Below are 26,274 nucleotides of genomic sequence, written 5' to 3'. Positions count from 1 at the left end.
GTAGGAATGATCGACTCATGGTCCTGACAAAGTGTTGTTATTTTTCAGGTCAATCAGAAATCCAATATGGCCACCACAGCCGCTATTTTGTAAATACCTATTCTAAACTTAAAAACAATTTCTAATAGGCCGATCTTATTTAAAATCGGTCTAGGAATGATCAGCTCATGGTCCTGACAAAGTTAAGTTAACATTATACTTAACTACTTTTTACTCAAATTGGTACATATTTCAACAACAAAAATAAATACTGTAGGACTCAGGTGACCGTTAAGGCCCATGGGCCTCTTGTTTGTTTAAAGATTTTCTCCTACATTTTTTTTATAGCATATCAGCTAACCACTCTTAGAATGATGCAGATCTTATTTCAATGTAAGAAAGTATATAACACTATATGGCATTCGACGGTCGTATTTTGTTCCGCCCCGCGGTACTCTTGTTTGTTATGTATTCCAACTGTCCCAGTTCCCTTTGAAACTTTGTCCATTGGTCAGTGTACACCAGAAGTGTCATTCAAACTACAATTATGTTCAATCTAAATTTGTATGCGGAATATGTGTAATATGTGTTTTGTTTATTTTACAGGTCAAGATCCTACAGTAGGTCACAGTCACCGCGAGGTGGCAACAGAGATGGATCTCCACGCAAGAGTCGCAGTCTGACCCCAGAAACAGAATGATCTTCCCCGACATTTGCTGTATGAGAGACTGTGAAGAAGGTGCCCTGACAAAAGCGATCAATCATGACGAGAGCGATGGAACAAACGCAGGATGCTAAAAAGCATTGTTTTGTATCTCTGTGTGAAAAGCCAGAGTGTTGCCATTCAGAACAATGGATGTATTGCTATCTTGAGACTATCTCAATATATCTCAGCATTAGACGGGAGTTTTACTGGAGAGTTTTTAGCATATCTGAACAAATGGAAAAGTGTAGAATGTTGAACATTTTAACCTCTTAGCTATTTACACAAGTTTTCTTCATCGTTCTCCTTCAGACTTGTTACTTCGTTCTCCATAGGAATTATTTTAAAAGTTGTGTGCTTATTTTCGTTTCTTTCAGGAAAAAGTGTTTTATTCATTTGCATGTAAGGACATGTCTCATTGTAAATATCCAGATGTATAAGTGTCGATCATCCGTTCATGTTTCACTTATCATTTAATGTTGTTCCGGAATACACCATAATCGTTTTATCATCAATAAAATTGCATACATGCCAACAGATCTGATATCTATTTTATGTCTGGTTTGGTGTTTTAATTTCATATTTGTTTCCAAGGAAGGTAGACTTAGTACAGTTTTAAGTTTGATGGGTGGAGCCCTTACGAGCTTATGGTGTGATGTCAGCATTTAGTTAAATGAAAAGAAAATACATTGTGTTACTGTCATATTTTGCTGACGGGTGTCATTATATGTATACATAAAGATGGAACTGATAAAAGTATGGTTAAAATAGAGCAGTTTTTGTGATTTTTGTTGAATTGAAATAAATATTATTTGCTTCATTTCTAGAGTAATTCTGACAGCCGAACAATGCAATCTGGGGAAAATATGTGGGTTCATTTCAAGCTAAAACTGTAATATGTACTAAATTAACATTTTAATTAAACAATTAAATAAATAATTTAACATATAGAATTTTTTCTAAGTTGCTTGTGACATGTAAAGTGTTTTTGACACAGCTATATTTAAGTCCGATGTTACATATCCATTGAACTACATCTAAAATGTAAGGAGCCCTGGGCCCGTATTCATGAAACCCTTCTCATGCTCAAGCATGGATTTTGTGCTCAAGCCCAGTTTCTTGTTTACGTTTTAAATTTATAAACAAGCCTTATTTCGTCAATGATTTGGTAAAAAAAATTTAAGAGACTGTTTAAATTTTACTTTTTGATCATTTGACATGAATTTATAGAGTTTCAAGAAAGTTGGTTTGAGCACAAAATCCATGCTTGAGAATGAGGAAGATTTCATGAATACGGGCCCAGGATTCCATACTATATATAGTATGTCAAGTTCAGATATTTAAAATGTAGTCTACAATAGATAACCTGCACAGGTCATCAGACAGGCATTATCAACTCAATCATTGGGATGTTGATTCCATAACTTCCCTAATTCTGTTTTTATTTTTTACATTTTGAAGTATATACGTGTGCCTCATATTTGTTAGATGTTTTTTATACGCCTGTCAACATTTTGATGGGATGTAATTAAGGTATGAAAAGTGTCTACCAAAACATGCTTTGTTTTTTGCAAGATAAAACTAGCTTGAATACCTTTTAGTTTTGATAAATTGTAATAAGCATTGGTAATGCACTAAGACTAGAGCGAAATCTACTTTAAAAATTAATTAGCTTCTTGCGCTCTGATTGGTCAAAATCCACACATTAGTTTCTGCAGGATAACTTTATTCAATAAATATATTTCAATTTTAATGAAACCTGGTATGGGTAATATAAAAGTCTTGGGCTAAATTCAAGCATACTTACATTAATGTTGGGGAAAATGCAGATTAAATCCTTTATTTTACCAAGACACCTTCAAAGTTCAAAGTTAAACAAAATCCATAGCGTTGGTTAATATGGATGCACATTATTCAACCACTATGTTACTCTTTTTCAGAATATTTAGTCAAAGGTCAAGTTCATTCACAAACATTCAATCAATATCAACAGTAGCAAACTTTAAATGTAAATTTCATGTCGCTTTGCTCAATAAACGAGGCCCAAATGTCATTTACAGTCATCTGTGTTTACACACAATGCACCTAGACCGACAAAAGGTGATTGCGGTAGGTCACCTGTGTTTACACAATGCACCTAGACCGACAAAAGGTGATTGCAGTAGGTCACCTGTGTTTACACATAATGCACCTAGACCAACAAAAGGTGATTGCAGTAGGTCACCTCTGTTTACAAACAATGCACCTAGACCGACAAAAGGTGATTGCGGTAGGTCACCTGTGTTTACACACAATGCACCGAGACCGGCAAAAGGTGATTGCAGTAGGTCACCTGTGTTTACACACAATGCACCTCGACTGACAAAAGGTGATTGCAGTAGGTCACCTGTGTTTACACACAATGCACCTAGACCGACAAAAGGTGACTGCAGTAGGTCACCTGTGACATACAAATTCAGTAACAGCGGCCGAGCCACATAGGAGAAAGATGTTTGCTTACCATTACTAGAGATGAAAGAATAAAATGCAACATATTTGACATTGTATTATGGATCAAAATGCAGCAATTTATTTGAGAATTTGACCTGGCATCGAGATTTAGAGAAGGACTTGAAAAATAAGTATATATGAGGTAGGTTTCCTAGTACTGAATTCATGCAAAAGATATATTCCAGAAACAATCCATCAGATTGCAGCAGCTTCATTAATGAGAGAGACACCAGGGGCAGCATATATCCCAAACCCTCGCCCAGAAAAATCTTGGCAATCAACCCATCATGGATATGATATACAGCATTTAATATAGTGCCCTGTCTAGCTAACATAAACCACTCTAAAGCGCTTTACAGTACATAAATATACAATTAGCATATACATTAATCAATACAATTTTGAGGAATTGGCAGGCGCTAACTACTAGTCCTATGCCACCTGGCTAATATCTCCCTATGTGTGTGTGTGTTGGAGATGTAATGATATGTGCTCAAGAAGGACATGAAAGCTGTGCACAAATCTGTTTTACAACAGTTCTATGTGGATATGTTAACCAATATCTACAAACAAAATGCAGACTTTATAGAATCATCTAATTAACACCAGTGGAGTATATATATGGCCACCCATACAGCAATATTGAGCTTTGTATAACGATATATTTTTGAAATTATCATTCATAGAAGCAAACTCAGTTTAAGCAATGATGACCTTGACCTCTGACTGTACACTATTTAAAATCAATAGACTTATTCACAATTACTATGGCAACCAATACACTACGTTTGAACTGTGTATGGTAATTTATTCTTATGTTATTATCTGGACAAACAACAAAGCAAAATCTTTTTCTAGCAACAGTGACCTTGACCTCTGGCTGACCAGACCCAAAATCATCCACTTGGACAACCCTCGTACCAAAATTTAAACTTTGTATGATTTGCCCAACCAGAATACTATTTTTAGCAATGTCGACATTGACAACTGTTGCACGATACCCAAAATCAAGTTTTCTGGTTGCACTAGGACAACTCGAAAACCAAGTTATAATGACCTTTATATGATCATTCATTCTCAGGTTATTGTGGACAAACAGAAAACTGTTTATACCAATGGTGACCTTAACCTCAGCACACCATGCCCAAAGTCATTAGGGAACTTAGTAACTACTTTGGCATTACACACACAGTTTGAACTTGTATAATCATTCGTTTAAATGTTATCATCTTGACAAGCAGAATTTTATTTTCAGCAACAGTGCAGATCATCAACCTATATCTATAGGGTTCTTGACATCCACTTGGGCAACCAAAACACTAAGTTTGAACTTCAAATGATCATTGAATGTCAATTAATCATGTCCTACCAAGAAGGAATTCTATTTTGAGCACTGGTGACCTTGACCTCTGCCAATTTTTAACTTGCATAAGGGACTTGGTAGTAAGCATATCAAGTAAGTTTCATCAAAATCCATTAATTTCTTCATAATATCAGATGGAAATATAGCATGAGTAAAAAGACAGCCATTTTGAAAACAGCTAAAAATCATTTCATCGACAAATTGTATACAGAAAGTGCCTGTGAGCTAAGGTGATGTCTGTTAATCTGTTTAGGAGGGCTAGTAGGGAAATGATATTTTGCAAGAATCATGCTTCGGTTAAGGGCTTTTCAAGTTGCTTCAAATGAATGACCTTTTTTCGCCAGGTAATGAGGGTCCAATGTTTTCAAAAAGTTTCTTAACTTCTGAAAAACCAAGAGGCCTTGGGTAATGATATATAGTTTAAAGCATGCTGAGGGAAGAGTTATCCAGTTTTTAGCTCACCTGGACTGAAGGTGCAGCATCCGACGTTCATCAACTTTTTCCTTTAACTAGTCCTGAACGGCTCAGAGGATTTTGACCAATTTTGGTCTGGAGCATCATTGGCCAAAGGGTTCTCAGTTTTGTATAAACGGAGGGTATGGTCCCCCTGGGAGCAGAGGGGCAGGGCCAAATGGGTAAATCTTTAAAATCTTTTTCTTCTCGGCCAATAAAAGGATTTTGACCAAATTTGTCCTATAGCATCTTTGGACAAAGGAGACTCAAGTTTGTATAAACGGAGGGTTTGGCCCCTCTGGGGATGGAGGGGCGGGGCCCAATAGGGGAAATAGAGGAAAACATCAAAGATCCTTCTACTTTTGTACCGATGAAGAGATTTTGACCAAATTTGGTCTGGAGCATCATTGGCCAAAGGGTTTTCAGTTTTGTATAAACGGAGGGTATGGTCCCCATGGGGGCAGAGGGGCGGGGCCAAATAGGTAAATCTTTAAAAATCTTCCTCTCAACCAATAGAAGGATTTTGACCAATTTTTTTCTAGAGCATCTTTGGACAACGGAGCCTCAAGTTTGTATAAATGGAGGGTGTGGCCCCTTTGGGGGCATAGGGACAGGGCGCAATAGGGGGAATAGAGAAATATTTTCCCTTCTGTACAAATGAAGGGATTTAAACCGAATGTGGTCTGAAGCATGCTTAGGGAAAAAAACCTCAATTTGTTACATTTGTATAAAAAGGTGCATGTGAGGCCCAATAGGGGAAATAGAGGAAAATTGGGACAAAACATGGAAAATCATTTTCTTTGTGTCTTTCCCACCAAAACAGATTTATATGTAGTTCTTCTTGCAACTTTGTTTCTTGTACTCCTTTGATAAACCTGTATGGTACTCAGCAGGTTTTAAATTGAAAAATAAAATACCAGGTGAGCTATTAAGGCCCCTGGGCCTCTTTGTTTCATATGGAAGACATTGGCCCTCTTTCAAGGTTATAGAGGTTAAATTGTTATGTAATTTCTGAATATCCAGGAGGGCTTGGGTTATATTTGACTTGTAGCATGCTGGGTAAAGGGCTATCATGTTAATTCAGTTGATGACATTGAGCCACTTTCAATGTCACTGGGTCAAATGTGTTTAAAACATTTAAAACATTTTGTTTCTGACTGATTAGGGTCAGGATATTTAGCCTGTAGAATGCTGGTGTCCGTAGCTAAAAAGTTTGTCAACATATATTTTACCTTGAACCACTTTCCAGGTCAAAGAAATGTCTTGTTGAAATCTTCAAACAATTTCTTTTCATAAGGTATACAAGGCCTAGAATGATTTTATCCTGGTAAGACTACAGGCTATCGGGTTTGTTTAAAGAAATGACATTAACTCTCCTAATCCACTTTGACAGTTACAGATGTGAAATTCAATAATGGGCGAGTGATAAAAGGCAATAAGGCCTCTTGCCCAACAAAACAAATTCAATCGATATATAAAGTACAGTTTATATATAGGAATTGAAGCAGTGCGTTCAAGAGCAGTCAAACACGCTGTATACAAAGTGCTACCTTTTATTCACAGGCTTCCAAAAACTGTTGGAGTCAGCTTACAGATGTTTGAGCATTTCTTATGTTGTATAAATTAACTTTTTGACCGACAAGTTGAACAAACTATATAAACACATTCCTCCATAATATATCTCCTTTATTTACATATCAATATAGATATATATTATATAGCTCTCTCAAGTATATCAACAAATTGCATGAGGATTTATTTCCTAAAACTGAAATTAAACTAATAAAAAATCAAACGAATTCCTAAATACAGATGAACAAAAAATACATCACAACTGTTCGAAAGTATTTTCTTCAACTGGAAAAAGGCCTAAATGACTAAAAAGCATCATTATGATACATTGTAGTACTAATCTATTTGTAAACAATTTTTTTTTTTTTTTTTTTTTAACAAAATCCAATACATGTATCTGTCAAATTTGATAAATATAGTTGTTAGTAGTGAATGTAGGTTTACATAATTTGGGACAAAAAGTTGAGTTCACCACAAATGTTTCGCTTTCCCTCCTTGAACAATCTGTAACTCAATAACCTTATTACTAGAGGGACTTTACATACAAATAGTGCTGCTATCATTCATTCAATAAATCAAGACTGTAAAATTTGGTAAACTTACAAAATACTGTAAATTAATTATGTTTCTGAAAAGTTTATTTTGTGTATTTGACTTTCTATACAGGATTATGTTAAATCGCCCTTTGCTCGATATGTCACTTTTGCATTCGTAGTTCACACTTGAAATTTGCTAATTATCTTCAATGCAAACTTGTACGAAAATAACTATCATGCCAAATATTAGTAATCTTTATTAATACAAAACATCACAGATAAACAGAGCTCAGTAAAGTGTCACATATTATATCTTGTTTATAAAGCTAACAATACAAGGTTCATGTGTACTTGAGAAACATGCAATATAACAGGAACTTTAAAGCATGATTAAAAATACCTTGGTCATCACCAATCAAATTGTGGAATTGTAGAATAAATTGTATGGAGTATCTTCTAGTCTATAGCGAGGTAAATTATGGTGGAAAAAAAGTTTGTGACCATAACAGCTGGACACAAGTTATGGGTTTGTGTACATAGACAATATAATACTGTACAACCCCTTACTTTCACAGTCCCATATCTAGTGTGTCTGACCCCTGTGCTTATATCCACCCATTGTATTTTGAATGAAAGACTAACACATCTTTGGTCTTGCCAACACCATCCTTGATACCTCAGGGGTTATGCTCACTTTTACTCGCTACACCCCTGGAATATGTCATAGAAAAATTGAAGGCTCAGCGTGCACCACCTTGTGGATGAGACGAGAAAACTAGTTTGATCCTGTAATGAACATCAAAAGAATCTCTCGGTCGCATAACGGTAAAATTGACTGGCTTTGAAGTTGGGGGTCGCTCCTCTGTAATCTTCGATAGACAGGTGCCTAGCGATTGGTCAGGGCTTTAAAAGCCATCAGCGTGCCTTCAATCTTGCTACGACATATTCCCTCAGTGCAGAAAGCAAAGGTGAGCGTAACCCCTGGAGTATCGAGGATATGCCAACACAGACCGATGATAGAGCAATGAATTAACTGTTAAAATACTTGAATATTGGAATTTCAATACTGGTGTCAGCCATGACTGGTTTAATTCTAATATTTGATGCATAATACATGTTCACTGAGGTTGGCATATATTTATTTCACAAGGAGAAAATCTATTCTTATACTGTAAGGTAGCAGTGCACAGTAGCATACAGTGACCATGGGTGATATTTTTATACAATGAATAACCCCTGTAATATTACATGTATCCAAAAAAGAAATAAAAAAAAATCAGCACTAAAATTGGCATATACATGTACATGATGAAGTGGACTATGCGGGCTTCATAATTTAAAAAATAAAAATAAAATCGAATTTGGTTTGAGACTACAGTTTTGGGCATTTACAAATCTGAGTCTACACAACAAAAGCTAGCTTTTCATGTAGTCTATTTTTGTACCCAGCACATGTGTAAATATTGTGAAAAATCAACCGGAATCTGTTGCGGAGTAGACAAAATTTAATTTCAGACAGGTTTGAAGTAAAAGAAAATTGGGTTAAAAATCATATTTATTTGCATTTTTGATCTGGTAACTAGTCATGTAGGCTATTAAGGGTTCTCATCATTCGACCCAGATGAGCCAGAAAACAACAGAGTCTTCCAACAATTGCTCGGATCAAGCATCAGCAGAATGTGTACATTACACCCAATAACACCCAAGATTTGTTCAACGTATAAGAAATACATCCACGGCATGGACGATATATCAGCCATCAAATACGTCGAATCAGAAAAACACTCATACCTCGGTGGACTGAGTGGAGCAGCATAACCATGGTTTTCACAAGTCCCAAATCTGAGGGAAACATCAGATGTAGTTTATAAATATATATGTATATATGTAGGTGTGTTGTGCAGGTTGAATCTACTATCCATGTTTATCTTAGACATGCCCTTTATTTTTAGGATCAGGCCATTTCTACTGTACTCTGCTACATATACCTAATCACAGCTTGCATGTAATTCTAAACAAGTATCTCATAATTGGTCTTCAAACTGTTTTTCTGTCAACGAAATACATTCCCAACGTCTGTGAAGTACGATTCTCATAAACAGCATCTCACAATGGGTGATTTAATGAAATAAATCAGGAGGATACTCAGATTTGTAGTTTTTAAGATCTGTTATTCGATCGAAATGTAAATTTCACTTTGTACTTTGAAAACACTGATAAAATATTCCAGGTACAGTCCTAGCGTTATTAAAACACAATCATGACAAGCATCCTATTCCAGAAGAACCATTCTGACATATGAAAAGAAATGAAATGTGTTTACCACATGCAACATTTTCAACCAGATCTACATTGAGCAATGAGAATCATTCCAAAATACATTTAAAGTTATTCTTTTCAAGAAATAACGTTTTACAAAATAATTGATATTAACCATGAATGAATATAATGTGAACAAATACAATCTACATAAAAACACCCTTGAACAACCTTCACAAGTCGTTATTTAAACATAAATTTAAAATCACGCAGGGTAATAAAACAGGTAGATGAATCCCCTCGTTTAATCACAAGTACCAGAGTATAATCCATGTAATAGTTTATAAAGATATAATACCGGATATTATATGATTGTTAAAAATCATTCCCTCCATGTCTGTGTAGTAATTTCTACTAGTACCACTATCTTTACCCACAACATTATATCAGATTATATGTAATTCCAAAGAGTGGGAATCCGAGTATATTATTTAGTAATTGTCAGTAAAACCTTGATGTAATGACCAAGACTTCACTGTTGTGCAATAATTTCCCAGGCATCTTCTTTTTCTGAACTTATCCCTTCTAGTATTTCAAATTATCCTTATGACATTCTTTAATTGCTTATCTATCAGCCATATATAACTCTGTGTTAAAATATAGGGATCATTCTGTTTTCAAAACATTTTATACTTGTAAGTATTTAATACTTAATTCAGTATTCTTTCCGGACCATCATAGCCACTTGCATTTTACTAGCACCGGTTTATCTAAATTTGAAAAAATAAATAAAATACAAACTCATTAAATCTTACAACCTGCCATGACTTGTTGTCTTTTTTAATTTTTGTACAAAATATGTTGATAAGACTGACACAAGTCAGTCAGGCCAGATTAGTATTACATTATTATATCCATACTTATTAACCCATAAATAATGTAAATCTACTGAGTTACAATATCTTAAAAATCCTGGGGCCAACACTGCTTTATTAGCTTCATAATATTAAATTTTTATTCAAATTATTACAAAATGAATAAATATTGCATTTTGATTAAATGTAATTTATGACAAACAAAGCTTAAGGTATTTTACTGCTCGATACCAGTATTTGAAATGATATACGATTACAGAACATTACACTGTATATGGATCTGTTTAACAGATATTGAAAGGCGCACATGTTTAAATATAATGATTTTATCATCAGTAGCAGTGCAGAACCTAATCTGTTTTGTACAATTTGCACGGGGGGAAAAAAGTATAAATAATCGTAATTTTGCAATGAAAATGTTTTCAAACATGTATACTATCTATAAGTGAAAGTATTTGCATTTATTCAGGAAGTGATGCATTAAACATTTTCATTTAGGTATGCAGTCACATTTTAAACGTCAGTATGGTGCTGTCTGTTCAACAACCATATACACTTAGGAGATTATTTATCACTGCAAACAATTGTACAAAATAGATCCGACTTGTCCTCAATATTGGTCCAGTATTTAAAAAAAAAATATATATAATGTATTTGAGCTTACAAATGCCATGGTTGGGCTAAAACAAAATAGATAATTTTAAAAGCATTGAAATTGTCAACAATAACAGTAACAGGCCCTTTGAGTCTATACCACCCATTTTAAATTGAAGGTTCCGATCCTTTTTGATCATTGATACTAAAAGTGAAAGACAGCTTACGTTGTCATAACTTCTGCATGATATGAGGTCAAACTTACAGTTTTGTTCCTGAAACTACCGGTAATCTGCGCAGTTCAAATTTCCCAAAAAAAATATGTTTAAAGTCAATATTCCCAAACTAGCTCTCTATCAGAAGGGCGATAAGTTGGCTGAGTTTATTTATTCTTCACCTTTTTTTTAAGTACTGCATGGAACGTAAGTACAACCCGTCCTATGAAATCTAATTGCATTAAAGATTTTTTTTGGGGATATTACAAAATTATTATAAGACCTTCAACTCTCTTGCCAGCATTTTCAGTTTAAAAAAAAAAATGTATGCTGAAATACACGCAGCAAACTATCGTCGATAATATTAATTTCCAACTGTTTAAAACAAAGTGCGGAAAAACATAAAGGCCTTGATAATTTAATAAATATTTCTTTAGTACCAGGGTATATAAAATAATTATATAAATAACATAATGATATTGAAAATATGAAACAAATGATGTCTTTAATACAAGTCATTTTATAAGACTGCTTAAAAATAATATACTCAAATAAACAGGAAGCAAAGTTTGCTTTCACCGATTATAAACTGAACTGTGAAATATCATAATCAAACCATCCAAACAACCAAAATAGAAAATCTCTATAATACAGAAATACATGTACTTGTAAATAACAAAGTGAACATGTTTTGTTTTTAAATGCAGCTAATCTAGGTACTCAACAAATAATTTAAGTTTTCAAGCAAAACTAAGCTGAGAAACGGATAAAGGAACGCGATGTTGAATCAATGGACATTATCTGCCAGATGTCTAACACCAGATTGAGTTCTTTTGTAGATAAATGTTCAATTTATGACCCTTCATATATATATTCAACCATTCAACCATCTGATAATAATTTAAACACTGCATTAACTAATGATGACAGCAAATTAATACAACTGTTTGTACCTTAATAATTTCTTTGAACCAATTTCTATTACATATATGTTGTGACACTTTTTCTCAAAACCCAATTTATGTGACAGATTTGTGTGCAAAGAAACGTGAAAATTGTTCCCATATTCATAAAAAATATAACGGTTAAAATCATCATCTAATTTCAGTTTCCAAATACATTTATTGCTATTTCCAAGTACACCTTGTTGCCATACCATAAACACGACAAATCCACTGTAGATGTATATAACAGGTCTATTACAGTAGAACATATTGGGACTTATAATTAGGTCAGTTATCACAGCATCTAATGATTGGAAAGCTGAATCAACATTTATATATCAATAGTCTTATATGGGTTTTTTTCATTTGCCATTCAAATTTTGTTAAGTTGGTTACTAATTGTTTACTTTAACTTAGATATATTTTTATTTTTAACATTTAAAATCTATTTATATTGAAAAATAAAATCCTCATTAAAATTTCAAACAATGTAACACCCAGCTAGATTCATTAGACACTGTTATTAGCTCGCCAGCTGACCATCGAGTATTTCACTCATTGGACACTATTATTAGCCTACCAGCAGACCATAGGAGTATTTCACTCGCTTGACACTTTTATTATGGTAGCTTGCCAGCTGACCATCGAGAATATCATTCATTGGACACTATTATTACCCTACCAGCTGACCATAGGAGTATTTCACTCGCCCCACACTTTTATTATGGTAGCTTGCCAGCTGACCATAGGAGTATTTCACTCGCTCGACACTTTTATTATGGTAGCTTGCCAGCTGACCATAGAGAATTTCACTCGCTGGCCACTGTGAATGGTGTCACTTGGAACATGAAGCAGCGATTACAAACTCTCACTGGGTTGATCTGCCCGTAGTGGGGCAGGGGTACAGCATTAGCGGAACATCTACTGCAGAATATCTGTAACAACAGTATAGGGTTTTAATCTTCACAGACTGGTACATATCATTACAACATGTATATTTTATAAGACCAAGCAGATTTAGTTTACTAGAATCTCAGAGATGTAGATGAGACAACCTCAGAAGTATTTCAATGATATGTAAGTATTATACTTTTGTTTTATTAGGTTTTTGCATAATTTACAATTTAAGAAGGCATCACAAAAGATACAAACTCCCTCGAATGTGGTTAAAGAGTATCTATCTAACAGGATCTTGTCATAGCTTACACTAGCAACTTCATCCTCTGATAATTAAAATAGTATGTCTATTCTTTCCATAAAAAATACAGACAGAAATATTTCACACAAGAAATACAATTCACACCTACAATTGCAAAGGAAGGATACAGAAAACTGCATAAAGTTTAACAGATTTATAGCTAAGTAACAGCTGCACTTTAACGTCCAGATTGAGTTGTAAAAATGATAAATACCCTCCGATTTGTTTAATGAAATAAATCCCTACAACAATGATAAATGTCAATATTCACAAGATTGGAATGCAACCTTGTCTGGAAGGGGAATAATAGTTAAGCAGTGTTAATTAAGTGTATATCTGAAATTTGATTACAATTTATGACGTCTTTTAACTCCAGGTAATTAATTAACACTGTGACAACCAGCAGCCTACAGTAGTATTTACCTTCCCACAGTTACGGCAATGATGGCGTCGACGAACAAATGTGAACGGAGTCTTACAAGATGTACAGATTATTGTGTGGTCGTCAGGGACCCAGCTTGGAGGCTCTGTACAAATTAACACGAAAATTAGGTCACAAAACTAACTCCAGTCCAACAAACATTGGTGGTGTGTGCAAAAACTAGCAAGTTCAACAAACATTGGTGGTGTGTGCAAAAACTAGCAAGTTCAGCAAACATTGGTGGTGTGTGCAAAAACTAGCAAGTTCAGCAAACATTGGTGGTGTGTGCAAAAACTAGCAAGTTCAGCAAACATTGGTGGTGTGTGCAAAAACTAGCAAGTTCAGCAAACATTGGTGGTGTGTGCAAAAACTAGCAAGTTCAGCAAACATTGGTGGTGTGTGCAAAAACTAGCAAGTTCAGCAAACATTGGTGGTGTGTGCAAAAACTAGCAAGTTCAGCAAACATTGGTGAGTGGCAAAACAAGGACAATGTAATAATAAATTTGTACGTCAATTTGGTGTGTCAAAATTAATAAAGATCTGTAAAAATAAATGCATGGCAAAATTATAAAGCTCTTACAACTTTATTGTGTCAAATACCAGTATTTAACTTCACAAACGTTGATGTGTCACAATAATAGCATCAAGTTTTATATGGCAATATTAATAAAGTTCTGCGACCATGTGATCACCAGGAACCCAATTAGGAGGGTCTGTAAACATTTACAGTAACACATTAAGGATGTTAACATGGTTAGTAGAGGTAAGAGCATATTAAAAACTCAATAATTGTTGTCACATCAATCCTCTATGCACATTATAACTGATAAATGATCAAGCTAACCATTAGAGCATGATTATTTTGCTTATATTGTAATTCCTTTATGTGGGGTCAATCTTTAACACCTTTATTTCAACAAGGTTTCTATTTTCTCACACAGATGCTACCGACACTCTTCACTTTTCAAAGATCAAAATTTGACTAGATGAACTGCAACACTGATTTTCATTCAAAGATTTTTTGTTTACTGCTGATTTATGACCTTACCTCTGACTCTAGTCCTGCGATGACGGTGTCGGTGGGGTGTACTGCGATGACGGTGTTCTCTGGGAGGATCCTGAACTCCAGTGTGTATGATGCGGGGACTAGTGGACTTGCCCTGATGTTCCTCAACTGACGGAGGCTCAGAAGAGTTCATTGCAAATACACACTTGAGGATGTGGCGTAGGTCACCTGCATAATTTGTCTGCAGCTGATCTGCCACACCTGGAGAGACAGGACAATGTCTAGGTCACAGTATGTTTTTGAGACAAACAAAATTGAAGACAGAACATGTATGAAACCAAAGCATATATAAAAACGATATTCAATGTAATAGGATGCTGATTACTTTTATATTCATTTACTTATATTTTCATCTCGCACACATCCCAGCAGGTTCATGTAAATCCTATACTGTACATATCAGCTTTGTGTATACATTCAAGCCTTCTTATGTATGTACTTATAATGTATGTCTTTACCTGCTATACAGACAAACAGCCGGTGAATAAGATCCCCACTGCTGCTGAACCGAGAACGAGCCTCTGTCCGTGATGCAATCTCCGCTGCCTGAATGGCCAGAGCGATCTCTTCCTCATCTGGGCATTCAGAGTTGTAGGAACTGGTCTCGCTGCTTCCTTCGCTACAACAGATAATCATTTCCGTAATCAGACGTAATTTAAATATGCATCCGACTATCAAAATTACTACTAATTTTTACAGGTCTTTAATTATATATAATTCATTCACCCCTGAAGACACATTTGAACTCTTCCAAATCAATGGTTGGAATAGTTCATTATGACGTTTCAGAGGTGAACGAGTTAAAATTTAAAGGAAACAGATTCTTCATTGCCTCATCTTTACAGAAAGGATATCATACAACAAGGATTCTATACAGGGAACATGACCTCATCTTCGCTGTCAGGGTATCAACCAAGAATTCACTGTCGGGATATACCATAGACTCTGAACAAAGAACATGGCATCATCTTCATCACAAGGATATAAACCAAGAATTCACTGTCGGGATATACCATAGACTCTGAACAAAGAACATGGCATCATCTTCATCGCAATGATATAAACCAAGAATTCACTGTCGGGATATACCATAGACTCTGAACAAAGAACATGGCATCATCTTCATCGCAATGATATAAACCAAGAATTCACTGTCCAGATATACAACATAGACTCCGAACAAAGAACATGGCATCATCTTCATCGCAAGGATATAAACCAAGAATTCACTGTCGGGATATACAACATAGACTCCGAACAAAGAACATGGCATCATCTTCATCGCAAGGATATAAACCAAGAATTCACTGTCGGGATATACAACATAGACTCCGAACAAAGAACATGGCATCATCTTCATCGCAAGGATATAAACCAAGAATTCACTGTCGGGATATACAACATAGACTCCGAACAAAGAACATGGCATCATCTTCATCGCAAGGATATAAACCAAGAATTCACTGTCGAGATATACAACATAGACTCCGAACAAAGAACATGGCATCATCTTCATCGCAAGGATATAAACCAAGAATTCACTGTCGGGATATACAACATAGACTCCGAACAAAGAACATGGCATCATCTTCATCGCAAGGATATAAACCAAGAATTCACTGTCGGGATATACAACATAGACTCCGAACAAAGAACATGGCATCATCTTCATCGCAAGGATATAAACCAAGAATTCACTGTCGGGATATACAACATAGACTCCGAACAAAGAACATGGCATCATCTTCATCACAAGGATATAAACCAAGAATTCACTGTCGGGATATACAACATAGACTCGGAACAAAGAACATGGCATCATTTTCATCGCAAGGATATCAACCAAGAATTTACTGTCGAGATATACAACATAGACTCCGAACAAAGAACATGGCATCATCTTCATCACAAGGATATCAACCAAGAATTCACTGTCGGGATATACAACATCCGAACAAAGAACATGGCATCATCTTCATCGTAAGGATATACAACAGACTCCAGACAGGGAATATGGTCCCATCAGATGATCTTCACTGTCAGGATATCGCTTGACATTAACTCAAAACAGGGAACATGGCCTCATATTCAGTGTCAGGATATAACACTTATACTCTGGTCAAAGGAAACAGGTTATACTCTGGTCAAAGGGAACAGGTATACAGTGTACATATTTCATGGGTCAAGATTTGACATCATTTGTGTCAACCCTTCACTAACTCAACAAAATAAATTTATAGCTGAACCTTGATGTACCAAGCAGAATTCTAACTTTCGTAAATGTCCCAACCAAATTTTGTTAAATTATCCCTGTGTGGGATGGATTTTCAACAAAGGCTGTCAAAAAGATTCCACTAGCGGGCATACCAAGTCCTCCTACAGCCTAGAGGCATGTCTATTACATTGAACATTTTTGTACTTTTTCTTGAATGTTTACTATTTGGTAGTATATATAGCTTTTTATTAAAATGAAGCAACATTTCTAGTTCAAACATGCATTCCAAATGATGAGGACAAAACCTTTGCTATATGTTATTACCTGCTATCCCACTCGTTTTCATTGTTACTAAGGCAACTAGAGTAGCTGGAACTGACACTGTCTGTGTACCGTAGTCTTTGTATTCGGGGCATTTCCAACGTATTGCTACCTGAGGTTGAGGCAGTCTGATCCCTGGGACCAGAGTCCACCACAACTTTTGTTTTTGTGTGGATAGAGGAACGATTTGGTCTTGGCAGCGGTGACCGTGGACGGTCAACCAAAGTTCTGTTTTCTGAAGATACCCCAGCTATCCTTGCTGGGCTGTGATCAGCCCTATTTGATGATTGTGAATGTCCGAACGTGGAACTTGAGGGTCTTTCAGAGGAATGCTGACAAGTAGAACGAGGTGTATGATCACAGGTATTGTCTGTATCGTGCCCTGAAGCATCGTGTCTACTCAAACTGCCTCCAGTCCCAGGATCACAATTACAAACATGGTCAGACAGGGAGCAGTCTGAATCAGCACTGTTGACAGGGCCTTGATCACAGTTACAAATATTTTCCACGGAGATACCACTCCCACTGGAATCACTGCTGCTGGTGTCCCCACTGCTGCCATTCCCAGTATCACATCTCAACCTCTTTTTACTACAGCTGGGACAGGCAACATAAATATCACAGGTATTGGCACACGGTACAGTGCTATTGCTAGGTGTACTACAGTTATCACAAGTTTTATCATTACAGATCCTCGCTGAACTAACGTTTTGGTCTTTATCACAAGGCCCAGACATGTCAAAGTAATTGGAACTATTTGCTGGGCTTTCACAATTTTCCCAATTTGAATCATACAATTTCTGTCTATCAGAACTTTCGTCCGGATCAAAATCAAAATCCATTTCCTTGGATCCTGCAGGTTGATTATCTGGATGTAGTTCTGTGATGGATATTCTTGGAATTTCAAAATCCAGGTTGTATGGACAACTGTGGTGGCGTTTAAACTGAGGAGATTGCTCTGATAGTCCTTCCAACACTTGGTCAATCATTTCATCTAAAATATGTCTGCATAAAACATACACATCATTTTCAGGAAAACAACAACTTTTCATACAAACATTCTGTGCATCGTCCCCGGCGCTGCTGGTTGAGGTTTTATCATGAGATCTGCCGTCTGACGAAGCGTAGCCGGACGCCTGATCACTACTGTTTGTGTCACTGACATTAACCACCGCCCCTGTGTCTACGAGCACAGTGTCAGATGTACTAACATTTTCACTGTGGAGTCCTGAATCCCTACTCTCAGATTTATTCAAACTGGAATTGAAGGACTCGTCTTTCTCTTCCAAAGAACTGATCAGTGTCCCCGTGGGGGAAGCATCTTGGTCTTGTGTGTTATACTGTCCCATTGATTGTGATGTTGAGGGGAACACAGGGAAGTCAGACGTCCCTGGGTCTATCACAGGAGTTATTGGGGTCACAGGACTTCCCGAGTTAGATGTATGGTGAAGGATGTTACCCAAGTCTTCTAACTTGACACTTCCATCAGGAAACAAACTGGACCCTGTTGGATCTAAGCTGTCCTCAAACCCTGCATCTGTTTGAGAGATGCGGCTTGTAAGGGTGGAGGTTGATGTTTCAGGCTCGTCAGCACTACATAAAGCTTTCTCAAGAGCTAGTAGCTCCCGCTGGGAAAGTGTGTACAGTAGGTCTCTGAAACATATAAGCAGACTGTAAGTGAAGTTTTACATTTGGCTGTTTATGTGAGATAATTTTTAGTCAATGTTTCATATTCAAATCCTTAAACGATATCCGAATCGATTGTGATCAATCTGAGGGTCTGACAACTAAAATTTAGTGAGCAAGGACATACAAGTTACATAGATATAATCCCCCTCACCCCACCAAACAGGGCAAGAGAGACCTTTGGCTGTTGACAGATGACCACCAACACCTAACCAGGTGTAGAACTGGCCTATCTATGGAGTAAATATAAACTAAATTTGTTAATGGCTTCTCAGATGTCTTGTACACAAACGTTTCACTAGCTACAGATTAACATACCGACAAAGTGGTCATTATGTAGGGGAGAATTATGCTAACTAGGTGAAGGGCATACTTGCTTACAAATGATAATTGAATCTTAATGATAAATATGTATGGGTTCCAATCTTTCAAGACACTGTTTCACTGTATTCTGATGCCAATGAACGTCAACACAATTAGGTCTATTAATTTCATTACACTGTATTTTGGAAACTTACATTTTTTTCATCATTCTTTGGCAAAAAAAACAGTTTTACTTCATATTATTTTGAGAAATGTCTACCTTGATAATTGAGTTGTTTTTGTTTTACCTGATTTTCAGTAAAAGTGTCTGAAATGGCCTGAACATCTCCGACATATTGGATGGCTGCATGTCCGGATTGAGGGGGCCCTCAGGAAACACCAACAATCCACTGTAAACACAAAAGGATTCCTTTAGCACCGGGTTGGTACCGACAAGCTGAATGATTGAATTCTAGGAATCAACACACTGTCCATTATGTTCTGACAAGACGTCAAACTTCTATTTGAAGCTTTGTACAAAGTAACAATATTTTTCAAAAAACCCAATTAAGTATGTATTGATGCATTGAATTGTAACATGAGTATTGCAATATATCAATTTAACTCTATTACATCCTTGAACGTCGGCATCTGTCAAGGAGCGAAAGTATCAGTACTTTGCTATCAGTGTTATATCTTAGTACGTGAGTTTTGTATAAATGTCAAGGAATGGTTAATTAGAACAAAAGAACAGTTTTGTATACATATGTTATTGTCAATGAACAGTAAGTAAAAGTATCATGGGGGTTTTGTAGAACTGTCAATGAAAGTTAAGGATCCATGTCCCAATGCAATGTGTTTTACCTATATACAGTAATCTCTCCTTAACTTCCTGAAGGATCCATGTCCCCATGCGATGTGTTTTACCTATATACAGTAATCTCTCCTTAACTTCCTGAAGGATCCATGTCCCCATGCGATGTGTTTTACCTACATACAGTAATCTCTCCTTAACTTCCTTAAGGATCCATGTCCCAATGCAATGTGTTTAACCTATATACAGTAATCTCCCCTTAACTTCCTTAAGGATCCATGTCCCAATGCAATGTGTTTTACCTATATACAGTAATCTCTCCTTAACTTCCTTAAGGATCCATGTCCCAATGCGATGTGTTTTTTCTATATGCAATAACTTCTGTTTAGCTATAACTGTAGAACAATTCTTTAATTCAGGTAGCTAAGTCAGAGTAATGGTTTAGCAGTCTGATGATCAGGATTCCAATCTGGATCCAGCCCTGTGGTGGATTTTTTTCACACTCAGTACAATGTTGTTGATTACATTTTTGTTTATTTCATATTTATCATTTCACATAAAACGTCCCACAAGGTATGTATGGTTTTCTTTACAGAAATGATTTAACAAAGCTAAACAAAAACAGTTTCCTATAATTAGTTACAGTTTTTGTCAGTGGTCAGATGGTTAAGTAAGAGTAACGTGCCTGATCATGGCCAGCCTGGGAATGGTGAACATGAGTGCTGGGTCATAGTCGTCTATCATATCCTGGCTCAACAGCTTTTGCTTTAAGGCCCTAAATGAATACAAAAAAATAAATATGAAAATCTAGAATGTAAGACGGCACATTTGTGCTGGTATAAAGTATTAAGATATCCAGGAGAGAAACATGTTTAAATATAATTCTTTCCTAATTGTTTTGATTGTAGAATCTTATCAATAGCTTAATGACATCCTGTGGTAATGTGCCGATTTCCAAAGTTTATTAAGGTGAAGTTTGTCCATGAATATACAATGCAGAGCTCTTTTGATGTAAATAATACTTCACTTTATATTTAATTCCCAATACTCAATAAGCATTATATCCGTGTTAGAACTATTACCTCTGAACAGTTTCAGAAAACAGCACTGTTATTTCCTGTAAGAGGTCATAGTCCTTCATACTTTTCACTGGTACCATAGCACTAACATATCTGAAAAGGACACAAGATTATTAACGGTAATACTACATCTATTTCAAATGAACTGCCAATCCCCACTCCATATACATATTTTAGAATAATATTCTTCTATTAAAGATCCAGTTCATGATGTATTAAAAGCCATGCATGTGACTATTCTTCAAATTCTAAGATAAGCTTAAGATAAAAATCTATCACTCAGAATTCAGCTGAGTTATGAATATTTTACAAATCAAGTGAGATGATCCCATTACTTTAAATATTTAAGGAACTCACCTTAATTCAAATTCAGCAAACAATTTATCAAATATGATTAATGCTTCTTTGATCTACAACAGAGAAAAAATATTCATCATTTCATATTCATGTTCATTTCATTTCATGTTCATTAACAAATGTATTTAACAAGCAGTGACTGCTTCAAAAACCAACATAATATTTAGGAACATACTAAATGTCCGAAATGTATCAACGCATGGAAGAACCATAACAGAAATGTTAATATAAAGTTTTGTCGCAGTCATTCTCATTGAAATTGAGAGAAAGTAAAAAATGTTGCAGCTTTTAGTGTAAGAGTTGAGATTGTGAAACAAGAAATGTCCTAAACTAGTCTTTGTATTAATGACTTACCCTTTTAGTGTAAGAATTGAGATTGTGAAACAAGAAATGTCCTAAACTAGTCTTTGTATTAATGACTTACCCTTTCAGAGTAAGAATTGAGATTGTGAAACAAGAAATGTCCTCAGCTAGCCTTTGTATTAATGACTTACCTTTTCAGAGTAAGAATTGAGATTGTGAAACAAGGAATGTCCTCAGCTAGTCTTTGTATTAATAACTTACCCTTTCAGAGTAAGAGTTGAGATTGTGAAACAAGAAATGTCTCCCAACTAGTCTTTGTTTTAATAACTTACCCTTTCAGAGTAAGAATTGAGATTGTGAAACAAGGAATGTCCTCAGCTAGCCTTTGTATTAATGACTTACCCTTTCAGAGTAAGAATTGAGATTGTGAAACAAGAAATGTCCTCAGCTAGCCTTTGTATTAATGACTTACCCTTTCAGAGTAAGAGTTGAGATTGTAAAACAAGAAATGTCCTCAGCTAGCCTTTGTATTAATGACTTACCCTTTTAGTGTAAGAGTTGAGATTGTGAAACAAGAAATGCCCCCCAACTAGCCTTTGTATTAATGACTTACCCTTTCAGTGTAAGAGTTGATATTGCGTAAACACTGTTCTCTAAGTAACGTCCTCAAGCTGTCAAGGTTCTTTGTCAGGGCCCTTGCTAGTGGTCGCATACTTGCACTCTCTACTTCTCGATTCATGATACTTGACCCAGCAGCAAGGCACTTGAAAGTAAAATGTTTAAATGATATTTTAGAATTGATCGAATTAAGAAAGTCATAACCATGACCTTGAAGATGTTTTGAGAATATTGTGGCAAATTTTCCATCAGGAAAAATATCACCATTACCCTTTTATAATTGTGATACTTGAACTAAACATTTTATACTATGCCCTGTTCTTATTTCAGAAATATTCATTACAAACTTTTTCTTAACTAAGCAATGGTATACCTGTATATGGGATTGTTATACAGGATCTGATTGTGAAGGAAACATACCTTCTTACTAAAGTGCTTTGTAAAACTGAATCAAGATGAGTAATTATCACCAAATTGACAAGTGGTTATATTTGTATTTTTATCACATTTTGAAACACTGTATTAAAAGTGAAACATAAATGTTAATTAAACAACTGATATGACAATACCTCAGCTCCAAACCAGAGCTGCCCTGCCAGATTTTCCTGTTGGACATCATCAGGAAATTTTACTCGATAGTCCCTGCTTGCTTTCTGATTGCCAACAGCTTCATCAATGACTTTTTGTGTTATGACAAGGACTTTGTCCTGACAGTTCCTCAGTTTGTTTACTAAGGTTGTACATCTTTCTGGATCTTTACGTCCATCAAAACTGTCAAGCTCAGCAGCCACAAAGTTAAGTTCTTCATCAGCAAAGAAGAACTTTGCCAAAAGGGAGGTATCAGTTTTCTGAAATCAAATACTGTTTGGTGAGCTGATGCATAGAATTTATATATATTCCTCCTTAATGATTACATAAATAATCTTGCATTAATTAAGACAATATTCTCCATGAACTCCCCAATAACATTATGAATATGCATTCGAGAGTGAGTGTACTAATATATTCTAAAACAAGTGATTTTTTTTTTAAATCAAATAAAAAGTTATACTTGTAATAAAATCAGCTAAAGTACATTTACATCAGTTTTATTAACAAATGAAATTTACAAGTTATCATTATAGAAGTTTTAGAAAAATATATGTTATACATAATAAGTTTTTTTAACAATTTAATAGACACAAGCTTAAGCCTATGTAACCTTACACTTATTATTACTTGCCAATTTGTGATAGGACTGTTGAAAGATTATGATCATGATAGGTGTACAGATTTCAGACTTGACCAAACATTGTACATGGTAAATGTTTGTCGGTATATCCGCATCAGTGCCTATTAGCAATCAGGAATTGTGTAATATATAACAGTTAATTCACATTTGAGAGCTCACTGGCAATAAGAAGATTGTGTGATTATGTACAGGAGACAGGGTAGGGAGAGTTGATTTATCATATATATCTTCATATAGAATTATACATGACACCTTAAATAATGTATCTTAAATAGTCATAACCTTTCAGAATTACGAGAAACTAATCTTTGGGCCAGGACAGTGAAGCGGAAGAGACCTTATGGGCATAACATGTGGCCTTGTTACTGTAAGTTGTTCTCTTTGCAGGCACAATCTTTGCCTATGAGAAAAGTTATATATTGCACTCATGTGAAGATCGGAATAATGAAGAAGTATCCAAATACATACATGTAGATGTAATGATAATAATTTTTAATGAAGGATTATTTTAAACTTTATTTGGGACCATGCTGCGACAAATCTTGAGAGTGATGGTACAGTTTGTTACCTGTACTGTATTATGATAATGTATTGAAACTGAGGTTTGTGGTCTAAATTCCATGCAAAAGAGCTTAATAAGAGTACTTCCAGTTCTATTATACACACATACAGAACTGATTTGCAAGACAAGTTTATATATCATTGTACATTTTCCGGGGGACAAATGAGAATTCAAGGACATTGATGCATAGAAATAAACCATTGACAACCATCAAGTTAAACATGTCGACTCCTCAGACTTTCTCTCTTAAAATGTTACATTTAAAAGTAGATGAACCAGCGCCTGTCTACATAAGAATCAGGCCCCAACTGAAGTTGACATTGTCATGTTGTAAGAGGGTACCAAACAGTACACACATCTTTCCTAGTGTTTATATTAGCAATGACAATGTAAGAGGGTTCAGTACGACACATGGATGTGCAGCGATTTCCTGCGACACAGCTAGTCACAGGGATTTCTTACAGGTCTCTCAAGACACATATTCTTTTATTTACTTTTATTATGCAAACCGGGTAAATATTTCGCTAGAAGATCTTACTAGCAGTGTTTTTAAAGGTAGACAAATTAGGACATTTTTCATGAAAAAACTAATTATATAATGTACCTATTCATACTAATAATATTATACTATTGAAATAGTTACTATTTTTTTATAACCTTAATGATATAATACTGGTGATACAATGATAGATGTCAAGAAGGGAACTTGGTGTCTTTACAGGTCAGTAAACAAACACAGAAGAGGCATATGCTATATATAGTATCATCACAGGGCCCAGTAAGCTGGCTTTAATTTCTTATCTCCAAAAATCTGGCATGGTGGAGTTGTACACTTAAGACTTTTAGGCAAACATTGTGTGTGTAATGGATCTATTGACTATTGTCTTAAAAAAACAGTTTCAACATTTATCTAATTTTCTTTAAAATACTCAAGCAAATTTTGACTTTTTATGAATAGAACAACAAACAGTATATTGAAATCAATTTTGTACATCATTGAAATCAATTTTCAAGAGAAAAAAATATGGTTATTAGAAATGTCATTGATCGTTTGAGTTTACCAGCCCATTGACCACTATGGTCATTTAGGGCCTTAAGTGTCATATGTGGTGGACAAATGATCAAAGATATAATATCATATATATATGGAAGAATTTTAACTTATGAGTTTATTTTCAATATCTGTACTGTATGAAAATCTTCACCCTTTTTTTAGTTGCTTCTAAATCACTGCACCAAATGTTAACATTACTGAAAAAATAATACAAACAATTCCCAAAAAGATGAATCCACATATGTATACCTATGACTGACTTCAATAGGTTGAAGATCATGGCATGTGTTGTGGTATGAAATGTACATAACATGTGTCATTAGCCTTAGTAGGTGACTTCTCTAATTTGGGTTACATTTGATGCCCTCTGGCTAACAGGATTAATTGCAGCTGTCAAAATTACCAAGACTAAGGAGTTACACCCTGATCTTAACATCTGACAAAATTCAATTTAACAAAAAAATAAATTTCTTCTGATTATGTCGTTTCCGTGTTAACACGAGGCCATGGTCCTAGATACAAGATTATTTTTAATTTAGAGTCGTATATGTTGTGATGTGTTAAGACGAGGCCATGGTCCTAACAAAGACATTGTAAATAAATAGTTTGACAAGCAATTTCGAAGTATTTGTAAATATTCTCCGAAAACAGGGTAACAGACCAGACATAAGGGGACGTTTTAATTACAAGTAAAAAGAAAACCACAGGTCACATTTATGTTTAATTAGATAGTGATTTCATTGCGCTTAAATGGAAAATAAGTTAGTAAACATAGGTAATAAAGCGACATATATATATCAAACTGTCACGACATCCGCCTTGTGTAAGTTGTGATCAACAGACATGTAACAAAACATTTGTCATCGAAACGGAATTTCTCAAGTTAAATATGACAATATATCGACATACCTTTGGTTTGTAAAGCCATCTCCGCAAGGAATTCATTGTGAAAAAGTTTGGTTTGCATTACAGAAAAAATCTGTCTTCCTTTTTAGTCACATGAAACGGTTGTCTTTAGTCATCTCAACCCCACCAATATGGAGTCTCGCATTTTATCGCGAGA

General features: G+C 35.3%; 2 protein-coding genes across 3 annotated transcripts in view; one reads left to right on the top strand and one right to left on the bottom strand.

The window, feature by feature from the left end:
• Positions 1-1,452, top strand: part of LOC110466420 (serine/arginine-rich splicing factor 10-like) — a 14,003-nt gene extending 12,551 nt beyond the window's left edge. For both annotated transcript variants that reach the window (XM_021522887.1, XM_021522886.1), the window contains one exon: positions 586-1,452. In XM_021522887.1, coding sequence (XP_021378562.1) covers positions 586-679 — 94 coding nt within the window. In that variant the 3' untranslated portion in view covers positions 680-1,452. The remainder of the gene's footprint in view (positions 1-585) is intronic.
• An 8,703-nt stretch (positions 1,453-10,155) lies between these two features.
• On the bottom strand, positions 10,156-26,253 carry LOC110466432 (lateral signaling target protein 2 homolog). Its single transcript, XM_021522912.1, has 12 exons — positions 26,121-26,253; positions 22,934-23,212; positions 22,360-22,509; positions 21,444-21,496; positions 21,090-21,179; positions 20,693-20,782; positions 19,502-19,603; positions 17,208-18,857; positions 15,127-15,287; positions 14,651-14,869; positions 13,605-13,708; positions 10,156-12,918 (listed from the first exon to the last, which is right to left on the bottom strand). Exons 1-12 carry the CDS (start codon positions 26,154-26,156, stop codon positions 12,793-12,795), a joined length of 3,060 nt encoding a protein of 1,019 aa, XP_021378587.1. The 5' UTR covers positions 26,157-26,253; the 3' UTR covers positions 10,156-12,792.
• Positions 26,254-26,274: the final 21 nt, after the last annotated feature.

Source organism: Mizuhopecten yessoensis, unplaced genomic scaffold (genome assembly GCF_002113885.1).
Source record: "Mizuhopecten yessoensis strain PY_sf001 unplaced genomic scaffold, ASM211388v2 scaffold11133, whole genome shotgun sequence".
In the NCBI taxonomy this organism is placed as follows: Eukaryota; Metazoa; Mollusca; class Bivalvia; order Pectinida; family Pectinidae; genus Mizuhopecten; species Mizuhopecten yessoensis.
The sequence above is the reverse complement of the archived record's forward strand: the minus strand, read 5'-3'. Positions and strand labels throughout refer to the sequence as shown.